The sequence below is a fragment of the Mastigoproctus giganteus genome, chromosome 5 (genome assembly GCF_048544385.1).
Source record: "Mastigoproctus giganteus isolate SK-2022 chromosome 5, ASM4854438v1, whole genome shotgun sequence".
Lineage (NCBI taxonomy): Eukaryota > Metazoa > Arthropoda > Arachnida > Uropygi > Thelyphonidae > Mastigoproctus > Mastigoproctus giganteus.
In genome coordinates, this window is record NC_143579.1 from 140756494 (window position 1) to 140768645 (window position 12152).

At 37.3% G+C, this 12152-nt stretch overlaps 1 protein-coding gene across 3 annotated transcripts in view; it reads left to right on the forward strand.

Annotated features, from left to right (window-relative positions):
• The window catches only part of LOC150085736 (synaptic vesicular amine transporter-like), a 318170-nt gene that overhangs the window by 179317 nt on the left and 126701 nt on the right, over positions 1-12152 (forward strand). For all 3 annotated transcript variants that reach the window (XR_016546977.1, XM_090374208.1, XM_090374207.1), the window contains exon 3: positions 1012-1444. Coding sequence is in view for 2 of the 3 variants with exons in the window: in XM_090374208.1 (XP_090230334.1) it covers positions 1012-1444 (433 nt within the window). In the remaining variant the exon portion in view is untranslated. The remainder of the gene's footprint in view (positions 1-1011; positions 1445-12152) is intronic.

Consider the following 12152-nt stretch of genomic DNA (forward strand, 5'->3'; position numbering starts at 1 on the left):
CACATCATACGATAAAAAAAAAGCATGCTGGTGGTTGACAAGGAGGAATTTCTATATGCCCCTTCCTGTTTTCTTCCTATAAAAATTTCTGAAGTTAACACTGGAGAAATTTTCTATAGTCCTATTCCTATAAAAGTTTTCTATAGAAATGTATAGTCCTCGATTGAAGAAGACTATATTTCTATGCTCTTCTTTAATCGAGGCTGTAGTTTGCCGATCATAAGGCAGAAGGAGTAGATTTACCCCCCCCCCCCCTTGTTACGGAATTTTCAGCCTGCATCAGATGCAAATCAGCCCATGAACACCCATTTATACGGATATGGGCTTACGGCCGGGAACTGATATAATAATTATTATTATTAATAATAACAGTAGCAACTGCCATTACAACGGCTTCCTTCCTAAGGAAGGAAAATCGTTTTGAATATTTTCGTTATTCTTTTCAATATTTTTAATTGTGTTAAATTGATTTTAATTGTGTTAAACTTGTTTTAATTATTTTTTACTCTAATGACAAAGTTAGAAGAAGTTTTTCGTTTTTATTTCTGGAGAGTATCATACGGAAGTGTTCTACGTACTATATTGAGGAAAACTCCTCTTATTATTTTACAAATATTAATATCAACGTAGAACGTATTGATCATTACAGCTCTGATTCATACTTTCATACTATATAACAATTAATAAAACAACCACGTAACGTCCTTCCCTAACTATTTAATTTTTGCAGTATAAATTTTTTACATTATAAAGTTGGCAGGTACTGTGCACTGCAGATTTTGTAGTGCACAAACAGTATACCTACTTTTTTTTTTTTTTTCAGAATATTATTAGCTTTTATCTGTTACATGCATAGGAAGTGGACAGCTTTCTCAGTTTTTCTTTCCAATGCAAATCTAGCAGTGTATATCTAGGTTGATGTTAATTAATAAACTTGGTATAAAATATATTTTTCTGAGTTATCGATTCAGTTGTATAAATATATAAGTACACTTATTTGTTATTTTGTAGTCCCCATCATACCGGCATTCCTCTATCAACTTCACCACGAAAGCAATCTCAAGGAGCTCAACGGATCTCTTTCGGCTTCTACAACAGAGCAGCCAACTACATACACTTCTTTCACGAAGGGTACAGAAGTGAATGTTATACAAATGTGCCAGCAACTTTTAAACAAAGAGAAAATAGACCTATCTGCATTGTCTCCATCTCATCTAAAACAGCTGGAAAAAGACAATGAGTCCTTTATAACTAGCACTGTCCCTCCGCCTACAGACAATAGCACCGAAGAAGAAGAACCAGAAACAACAACTCTCTCCAAAGAAGCAAGAAAATTACGCCACAAAGAGCTAGTAAATGAAAACGTTGAAGTCGGAGTAATGTTTGCTTCGAAACCGATAGTGCAAGCCATAACGAATCCCTTTATTGGACCTCTCACTAACAAGTAAGTACGCTAAATCAGTTATTGCCTTAAGGCTAATTTTCCTTTGTAAATCTACATACAACACAAACACGTGCAGCAGCAGTCTTCAAATGAGCCATAGCGCCCACCATCTGGAGTTTTAAGGTTTTTTGGTGGATATCAGAACATTCATCAAATAGTATAATTCCAGTATAGTTGCCCCAATTCTTTCAGTACATTTTAAGTTATATTTAAGCACACACAAAATGAAAGCACTTCAAAAGAGTGTCAATCCCCAGCGTTATGGGACACTAAGGGGATGGATAACTGTATAGGAAATATTTACTTAATATTACACAAGTACGAGATAATTTTTGAAAATGTTAAAATAAATTAATAATCCATTTACGATATGAAATGCGTTACTTTTTATTTCTAATGTAACTTTGCTCTCCTCACGCCCTCAAAAATTGGATTGTTCTCCATAAATTTATCCAACAATTTCTTGCAGCTTCAAATAATCATCTCTAATAGCATAAAATAATTCTCTTCACATTCGACACACTAATTAAAATCTGCCACATGAGATGTTTTCACTTGCACGTTAACTTCATCAGTAAAACAGTCGCTGATTGTTTTCTTTTTGATTTTAGAAATTTTGAAAAGCATAAATTCCTAAAAGATATTTCTATGATGTTCGTGGATATTTCATAGATGGAAATAAGAATGCAAGTAATACCAGATTTAGGTGGCTTGGTGGCCGGCGCAGATATTTTTTACAGGTTCTGAAATAAGTTTGCCAGTGCTTCTAACAGTAATCGCGTTGGTCCCGACATCCACGTCTTTTAGGAGGCTGAAGTAACTGCGCCTCCTAATCCCCGGTAATTCGTTATTGATTCCAAGATAATATGATAACTTAAAGGCGTATAACTCTCCATAAAGGGATTTCGATTAAAACCATTAGCACCAGAAATATATTGAAAAAATTGTCGAACACTAATAGAAGATTCTAAGGAAAAATTCCTGTTGCGTTGAAGCCATTCATTGTTCCAACTGGCGATAGCTAAAATTAATCCTTTGGTTGATTTTTCTGTAATGACTCGATTCATTACAGAAAGTGACTCGATCTAGTCGAGTAATTCGAGAAAGTGGCTCGAATCATTCGAATAATTACAGAAAAGTGACTCGCATCATAGTCATTTCGAAATAAGTCATAATTCAGAACAGCAGCTATGGTCAGTAAAAGTATATTGAACTGAACAGTCAATTCCAGCTCGGAATATTCAAAATATTCAATACCCAGTCCAGAGGAATGATAAGTAATTTTATGTAAAATAAATTCTATTTAGTTAAATAAAACTATTAGGGATTAAAATTCTCCCAGAGGACTGAAAAACCTTATAGTGGCTACGCTTTATTTTTTAAACCTAGAAGTTCATTGCGGCGGACATTGATATACGGAACCGAACTCTGTGTGCAATATGTTACCTTCCAATATACTTCTTCCTAAGCTGCAACGCAAAGGATGCAGCTTAAGAAGACAGCATTGCTCCTGAACGACTAGGAAGATATCAAGTACGTCTGTTTGATCGGTAGAATTGCAAGTTGTGTGTTTTACTGTGTTGTGTTCACTGTACTGGCACTGCGTTTTAGAGGAGTAATCTGATCGACAGGGCTTCCAGGCTTTGAAAAGGATTTGTTAATATACGGAGGGATTGGCCTGTAATAATATCTAGTTATTAGAGAGAGGACTACGACAGTCTGCCTTATTGAAACGTGATTTTAAGAATGGTAAAACGCTTGGCTTTTTCCTGCGCTTATCAGTTGGTAAAAACAGAATAGAAAAAGGGGAGGAGATGCTGCAATACTCTACTAAGATGAATATCTATCGCTGACGTCCCGAGTCAGCTAAACCGAAAATTTAGGCCATCTGTACCAGTTTTGTCAAAGGAAAATTCCGATTTCAAATTTTCTTAATCCACCGACCGCCTGACACGTAAATGAGACGAGAAGAGAACTCTTTTTATATGTATACTGTCAAACTTAAATTCTGGTATCTCTACACCAGTAACCAGAGATTAACAACTGAGATTTAAGGAGACAAAAAGTGATCTAGGTGCCATCCTTGATGTCTTAAGATTATTACAGGACCAGGAACCACCATCTAAAGGAGTTATCGCAATGTGCGGCTAACGAATAGTAGTTTAGTAAACTAATTGAATGGTATAATTAGGAAAGGACTTTGCTTGGTTATTTTTCATGAAAATTTCCCCTCGAAATAACTGATCTTATGCCACGTGGGTTTTTTAGTTAGTTGACTAAATGTAGTATACAGTTAAGTAAAACGTTTCGAAAACCTTGCTGGAACTCATGGAGGTTCTCGAAACGTTACCTAATTGTATAGTACACTTATTCAATAGGCTAAATAAGCTAATTGAAAAACCCACGTGGTACAAGAGTGGTTCTTTAGAGAAATTTTCATATGCCAATAGTAGTTTAGTAAACTTAGTGAAACTTAACGAATAGTAGGTGTAATAGTAAATAGTAGCGTTCTAAAGTGTAGCAAATGCATAAATAGTTTCTAGCATTCTATCGAGGTAGACTGGTCAATTTTTGCATTTGCCTAGCTATTTAAAAAGTTACAGCTTCGTGGAGCTTTTTTTTTTTTTTAAATCTGTAATTTTTGAAATACGTAAGTCGTAATTAAGAATTCTTTTGGAGAACTTTTCTTAGTACGTTGAGCAGTATAATTCACGCATATATATACTCAGTCATCGCTGAATTATTACAACCTACCTAGTACCGTGTTGTGCTACCGTTCGCACGGATAACAGCCGCTATTCGCTTAGGAGATGTCAGAAGGTGTTCATAGGGATATGCTGCCTGCAAGGCTTTTTTCACAGTGCAGGATATATGTATGACGATTGAGTGTCCATACACCTCGCTTCCCGTTCCGAAACATCCCGCAGGTGTTCAAATTTGCCTGACCTCAGCCCAGTTGAAGGCCAGTCAGGATGGGTGATATCTTCACTGTGTGCCTCAAACCTCTCGTTCGAGTATTTATGATTATATCTGTACGATATCTTGAGTTCACTAGGACTCGAGATATCGTACCGGTCACGAAAAATGCGTCTCGCGCTCCATTCATATTACCGCCGCGTCAAGTTATCGGCACAGCAGGGAAGCATCTCTGGGGGAAGCCGCGGATGACGTAATACTTCTCTGACGCATTTTTCGTGACCAATCAGATTTACTCGGTTGAAATTTTTGTTGGTGCCCGCAAGGATTTTTCACATCAAAAATCGCAGGGTTGGAGGGCGGATAAGAAACATTTGACATTAATGCTGGCTAAGTACTTGATGGCAGTAAGACATCTGATGCTGCATCATGACAATGCGAGATCTCGCATTGTCATGATGCAGCATCCACCCACTTGCGTGCAGTTGTGGTCGTTTACAGCGAATGCGATCCCTTAAAGTGTTCAGTACAGTTCTGTAGTAAGGTCCCCTAACAGTCGTATGACGTAGCACAACATGCTGGTAAACCATTCCTTGAATGTCAAAAAAGCCATTACCATAACCTTTACTGCAGAAGCCATAACTTATTTTTTCGATGTTGGCGATGACAGACTTCCAAACAGAGCTTTGTTGCTTACTCTCTGGGTCAAAATCATGAAGCCATGTCTCCACCACCGTAATCACCTTGTGCAGAACCTCGCCGTATTCAGTAACCATCAGTTGCAACTCCTGACTAACTTCTATGCGAACTTAGTGTTGCTCAGCTGTGAAGTAGTCTTGGAACCCAGCCTGCACAAACGCGTGTCATATGCAAATAGCCGTAGAGAACACCGTGCGTGCTTCTTACTGATATTCTCAACATCTTACTGTTATACAGTGCCGGATTTACATATAAGCTAAACAAACTACAGCTTAGGGCCTCGCTCCATCTTAAAATCCTTTTTTAATATTGTCACAGGAGAACTGTAAGAGAGAAGGGTCTCATACATGTTATAGCTTAGGGCCACAACAAGTGTAAATCCGGTCCTGCTGTTATATAGATTACAGAAGCAGTGTTCATGGTTTCTGTGGTGACAGCAGTCGTTGGCAAAAAGAGAGAAAGAGTCGAAAAAAAAGGCAGCGTGTGTACTCTGTACGCACTAAAGATGTTTTATTTTATGTGAAAACATCCTTGTTGGACGATTTGTGTATTTTTTTTTACGTTTGATATGAACGTTAACGCAATAATCATCTATACTCCTAGCAAATGATTGACCATCGAATTAACATTTACAGGAACATTTATAATTTGGCCCAAAATTTCGCAGTGGCCGAAACAATTGTCTCAGTCTTCTAATTTGCATGAATGGTATACGGGGAGAAATGAATTGATCGGTCACTAAATCCAATCGAAGCAGATGAGGTGAAATAGCAGGATAAACGAAACCGTTGCTCTTCGAAAACGTTGGAAATGGAATCATTTTTGAGAGATGCTCGACAAGTATTACAAACCTTCATAGTCGTTACTTCTGCAGTTGATTAATTATAAGAGACGTAACAGATAAACTTCCTGTAGTGTACAATTTTTCATAATTTTCATACCATAATCGATCACAGATATCACAAACAGCTTCAAATGTATTTTTCAGAAATTGTCGTTCAAATTCTTTATAGGAGTTGACGGTCATGTTCGACGTTCTTGTAAATGATTTCATGCTCGGGTACTGTTGACACCTGTGGAGGGTCGACAACAAGCGATTGAGCTACAATATAATTTTGTTTCATTTTGGATAATGCGATCCAAGCTGGTTGTTGCAGTATACTCTGTCTAACCGGTTCAAGAATCAATTGAAAATCCTCAGGTAATTCATTTGAACTCAAATCTTCTGCATCGAAATCTTCAGGAAGTTCTGAAATATAATTTCGTAATCTCGAGGGTTCAGCTTCTTGATGAGAAGTCGATGTAGAAGGTTAATGTTGATCAAAATTTTGAGAATCACAGTATTAAAATCTGCATTTTTTTTTTTTTTTTTTTTTTCCGTTCCCTGTTTTTGAACTCGTTCTTTTGTCGACATGGGAGGCTTCTTCGGTGGTTTTTAGCTTTTACTCTTGTATAGTTTTCTCGATTTCGCTCAGCTGGAGTTTTAGCCCATCTTCGAAATGCTCTTATAGGTTAACTGAAATTGGATTTGGTATTTTTACAATTCAGTAGTTAGTGAAATCCATTTGCAAACTGATTATTTTATTGTTGTGATCTTGAATCAAAACCGTTTAAATACTTAAACGGTCTAATCGAAACTTATTTATTTCGCTGCATTTTTTTCGTTCTCTCTTTTTGAACTTGTTCCTTTTCGACACGAGAGGCTTCTTCCGTGGCTTTTATTCTTGCATAACATTACTACTCGCTGCTTACTCTAAAAATCAACGTTAGTGACTGAGGTTAGCGTTATTTAGCAAGTGACATTTCCGTATCTTATATGAACTTACTCTGCCGAATCAACGTTAGTGACTGAGTTAGCATCGTTAGCGCCATTTAGGAAGTGACGTCAATTGTGTCATTTTCGTAAGGAAATTTCGTTACCAATCGATTTTACTCCAATGCCGCCATAGATGTTTTCACATCAAAAATTCATACCTTATATATACATATTCAGAGCTTCTGTAAGAAGGTCTGTCTACATATATACAAATTATATTGTTTCTGGAGATATATACGGGATAATTACACATTTTTTGAAGATCACGTGGTGAGTAATGATAACACATAATCAACCTTGATTAGAGTTCTCTTCCAGAAAGGTGGTGATCAACTAGTCAAAGTCTAAACATGTGCTAAGAAAAGTTCAAACACAAGTCCATCGTTTCCAATGTGCTAATAAGCAGGTCTGGAAAACATATTTTCATTTCCTAGTTGCTAATAATTGCTTTCTATTGAAGACCTCAAGAAAACAGTTTCAAGTCTGGAAAATTTGTTACATTTTTAAGTAGGATATGTCCATATCCTTCACACAAGGATGGAATAGAATTCAAAAGAAGACTTCTTTGCGCATCATAAAATGGGACAGTGATAGTGGACGTGTGAACAATATTCTTCAGAGCCGCATTGACTTAAGACTATCCTCGATGCCAGGTTGGAATAATTTGGCCCTTAAACATTTAATATTTGTAGGTGACGTGGCAAATAAAATATGAATTTTCTGGTAACGAAAATTGTCAGAAGATTTCCAGCGAGATTGCCAGATATTCTGCTGTTTTTCCCAAATTTAGCGTTTTTCGTATTTTAGTTTATTAACTGAGTAACTTTCAATTCCGAATGTTGAAGTTATTATGAAGTTATATTAGTTGAAAGAATATGCCACAAGGCTACATAGAGCTTGAGAGGCATTGCTCTGCCAGTGACTTGTGAAGCGTTCGTGGAAACTGTGCAGCAGATTTTTTCTTTGTGAGAATCATAATTCTTTGTAACGAGAGTAATTTTGCCTGAATTTTGACATTGGCAATTTTGTAGTCCAGACACCAGAAGCATGCGATACAATAGGAAGGAATATTGCTTTGTAATGTAATATATGCGTTTTCTTGTTTAAATACCAATCGGAGCGTGCTTCTAAATTATTAAGGATGCAAAATCCCAACAAACTACGGTCCTGTCACTCTGACTAGCAGTCTGTGCAAAATCCTGGAGAGAATGGTAAACGCTCGCCTATATGGTATTTGGAGGCAAATGGGCTCCTCTCCAGAGTGCAGTGCGGCTTCCGAAGAAATAGAGCCGCTTTAGATCATTTAATTAGGCTTGAAACATCTATTCGAGATGTCTTTTTAAAACGAGAACACCTGATGTACGTGTTTTTCGATTTGGAAAAAGAGTATGATACAACTTAGATTTGGAATTTTAAAAGACCTTTAGAGCATCTGGCTTGGGGGTCATCTTCCAGCTTTTATCAGAAACTTTTTTTTATCATATCGTTCTTTACAAATTCGTGTAGAATCTAACCTCTCTTGGCCTCTTTAGTCAAGAAGAGGGAGTACCTCAAGGATTAGTTTTAAGTGTTGCACTATTTTCCACCAATGCGAATTCCATCACCGATCAACTCCCTGCAACTGTAAACTGTGACCTATATGCTGACGATTTTAGCACATTCTCTCAATCCTGCAACATGAGGATAATCGAGAGACTGCAACATGCATTGGCCACCCGAGTTCACGAGCAGTGAATAATGGCTTTAGGTTCTCCCTGAGTTATAGGACGGCACCTGATGTTCAGGTACGCCCTATAACTCTGTAAAAGGCAGAAATGTGCCTTTTACAGAGTTATGGTTTCTGGTCACTTTGCCACCAGGCAAGCGATCACCTGGAAGGCTTGCTCCGTGCCCGTCTACACCAACGAGGAGGTAGGCCACAACTAAGCACAAAACATGGTTGGACCTCAGGCACTAAAATCTTTGTCCACCTAAAGGGCGAAAACCCACACCCGCTGGGGTAGTGCTGTACCAGGAGTAAATACCGCACCTTAAGTGGCCCAAACCAGGGCACCGAGGAAAACAATGAATAAACAATAATTAAAAAGTAAATTAAAAAATTTAAAAAATAATAAATAAAATAACAAAAAATAAATAAAAATTAAATAATAATAAAACTAAGACTTTCCTTATGGGAAATCAGAATCACTACTGGCATCCTATAAGTGAGTTCCGACGACGAAAAGTGGAAGACAAAGTTTTGAAAGGCAATACAATTAGCCTTGTTTAAAAGAAACATGGGTTCCTGATTTCGTAAGATTATGCCGGTGATAGAAAAAAGTGTTGACGAAAATCATCATAAATATAATGTGCTCAGAAGTCGACTTCTCCATAGAAACAAAGATCGGAATCAGAAAAATTAAATTCAGCCAATTTCGCATTTAGAGAACCATTCCCCGTAAGAAGGAAATACGAATATAAATTTTGCGAAAACCATTTCAAAGTATTACCTTAATTGATAAAATGAACATCACTGATAAAACATTTAGTGACTCGACTCTTAGGGGAGTCAGTCCAACGTCGCTGCCACTTAGGCATAAGGATATTGAAGACGCTGATTGTTTCTCTTTTCGGATCATTAGATGGATTAATTTGATTGCCGTAGAGAGGAATATTTCTCTTGACTTTGACGGAAAAATAGCAAAATCATCGCAAACCTAAGAATAAAATTCAAGCGATACGTAACTAGACAATACCTGTAAGGCAGGAGTCGAGACAGTTCTACAATTTTCTATAAAAATTAAAAGAAAACTGCGTTGTATTGTGCATAGTTTACTCTTTTTTCTCTTATCGAGTAAAAAAAGGATAAATGAGAACAGAACGTCAGACGTTTATTGATAACTAATCCAAGATATTTGGTTTTAGTGACATAACGAATACTGGAACCATTAAGTTTAATTAAGGGAAGTCTGTTATCAGATAAAGAACCTTTAAAAACTATCATAGACGTTTCGTGTGCTGAAAAGTTTTAGCTTTAGCATAACCAAAAAACTTCAGTTGTCACTTCTTAGCTCACTGCCGAACTTTTCTAGATCCTGTTGCAGTAGCGTACTGTCATTAACAACACCTGCCAGCCTTTGTATCATCTGCAAACTTCGATATTAAGCCTCATATACCTTCATCAATATCATTGATAAATATACAAAACAAGTATAGGCTCAATACCGAATCCTGGGGGATTCTTCTAATAACATTAGTCCACGAAGTGTCCATTGATTACCATTTTGTCTTCTCCCACTCAACCGTCATTTTGTCCATAGTAGCAACTTGCCCTTAATACCATACTGTTCCAATTTGTGCAGCAGTCTTCCATGTGCAACAGTATCAAAAGCTTTCCTAAAATCCAAGTATACGATATCAAAATTACTTTTTTGCATCCAGTTGCTTTGTGATCACATCACAGTACCCAATAAAATAGGACAGACAAGACTCACCCTTAAAAACCCATGCTGTGTCTGAATTATTGCTTCAATCTTGTCTAGATGATTCTGCAAAGCTTCTTTAACCAGTGACTACATTATTTTCCCAGAATATAAGTTAAACTAACAGGCCTGTAATTACTCTTGTCACCCTTTGACCCCCCCCCCCTTGTGAATAGGGGATACATTTGCACATCTCCAGTCAGTGGGGACATACCCTGAGTCCAAGGATGCTCTCATAATTATGGCTAAGGGTTTGCTTACTTCCTTTGCCGCCTCCTTTAATATAACTGGATAGCTCCCCACCCCACCCCACTTTGTTATATTTAACTTCAAGTTCTCCTCCACTTTTCTCTCAGTTATTATAAAATCATTTGACTCCCAGGAGTTTAAGCTTTTGTTCTCCACTTCCCTGCAGAATTCTTCATGTGTGAATGTCGATGCAAAATACTCATTCAGTTTGTCGCCTACCTGAGCAGGATCATCAACAGTCGAAATTTCGATATCAATTGGAGAAAACTGATTCTTCTCCTTCCTTCTAAAGTTTATATAAGAATGCAGTCTGCTGTTTTTCTTTGCATCCTTTGCTAAAAGATTTTCTAGTTATCTGCCTTCGCCTGCCCAACCTCCTTTTTGACTTGATTATAGACTAGCTTACATCTATCATAGTCTTTGTCGCCTGAACATATATATTCATCCCATACATTTTCTTCTCTGCGACGAGTCTCATTACTTCATGTGACATCCATTTGGACCTAAACCTTGAACAGTATGGTATGAAAAATCTAGTAACTTCCAAGATTAATTTCTTGAATATTTCCCATCTAGAATTTGCTGTTGGTCCCACTACAGAATTTAAAAACTGTCTGTGACCACTGTAGTCACCTCTACGAAAGCAAAAACCCTTTCCTTTACCCAATGATAGTATTTACTCATTTAAGTAAATCCCTCACAGTACACTGTCATCACTACCACCTAGTGGTTTCTTTATCTGCACATTCTTAATGCATGAATAATTACTGATGATAATCAGTTCAACAGTATTACTCCTTCTGGTTGCCTCTCGAATATGCTGCTGCAGAAAACAATCATCAAATAAATCCACAGGTCTTGCTAGTGTGCAAGTGACCAACTCAAGTTCTAATCACTATCTGGTAAGTTAAATTCCCACAATTTAAGACATTCTGATTTACTGGCCCACTATATTTCTCTGTATAGTTGGTCATCGTACTCATTAGGCCTATAACACAATACTACCCCTTGTTTTCCCTTTCCCAGCGTTTATGTCACACCAAAATGACTCAACATTGCACTGTCCACCAATGTCAACTGGATGCACTTCCTTAGATTTAGTTTCTTAACTAACAGCATAATCCTTCCTATCCTGCCTATCTTTTCTGTACACATTGTACTCCCCAAATTCCAGTTCATTTCTTATATCTGCGTGACACAACGTCTCTGATATCCCAACAATATCCGCCTTTGTTTTGACCAGCACATCAAATCTATTTGCTATACTCCTAGCATTGGTGTAATGCAAGTATATATGCACCTGCTCTTACTCTTAATTACGCCAATACAGCTCATATATTTACTTGTTTCATGATGACTCCCAGCAGTTAATCTCCAGCAACTTGCTTTCCAGGCTGCTGCTAATTCTAATAGAAGCAGTGCCAAAATCGTTTTCACCTCTGCCAGTGGCTACTGTTAATCTATTAGTCTGTAAATCCTCGAAGATAACAGTTTTCTGACCTACCTAACAGTACCTCGATAGCATGAGCTTATATTCTTGCACCTTTTCTATTTAAGTGTATCCCAT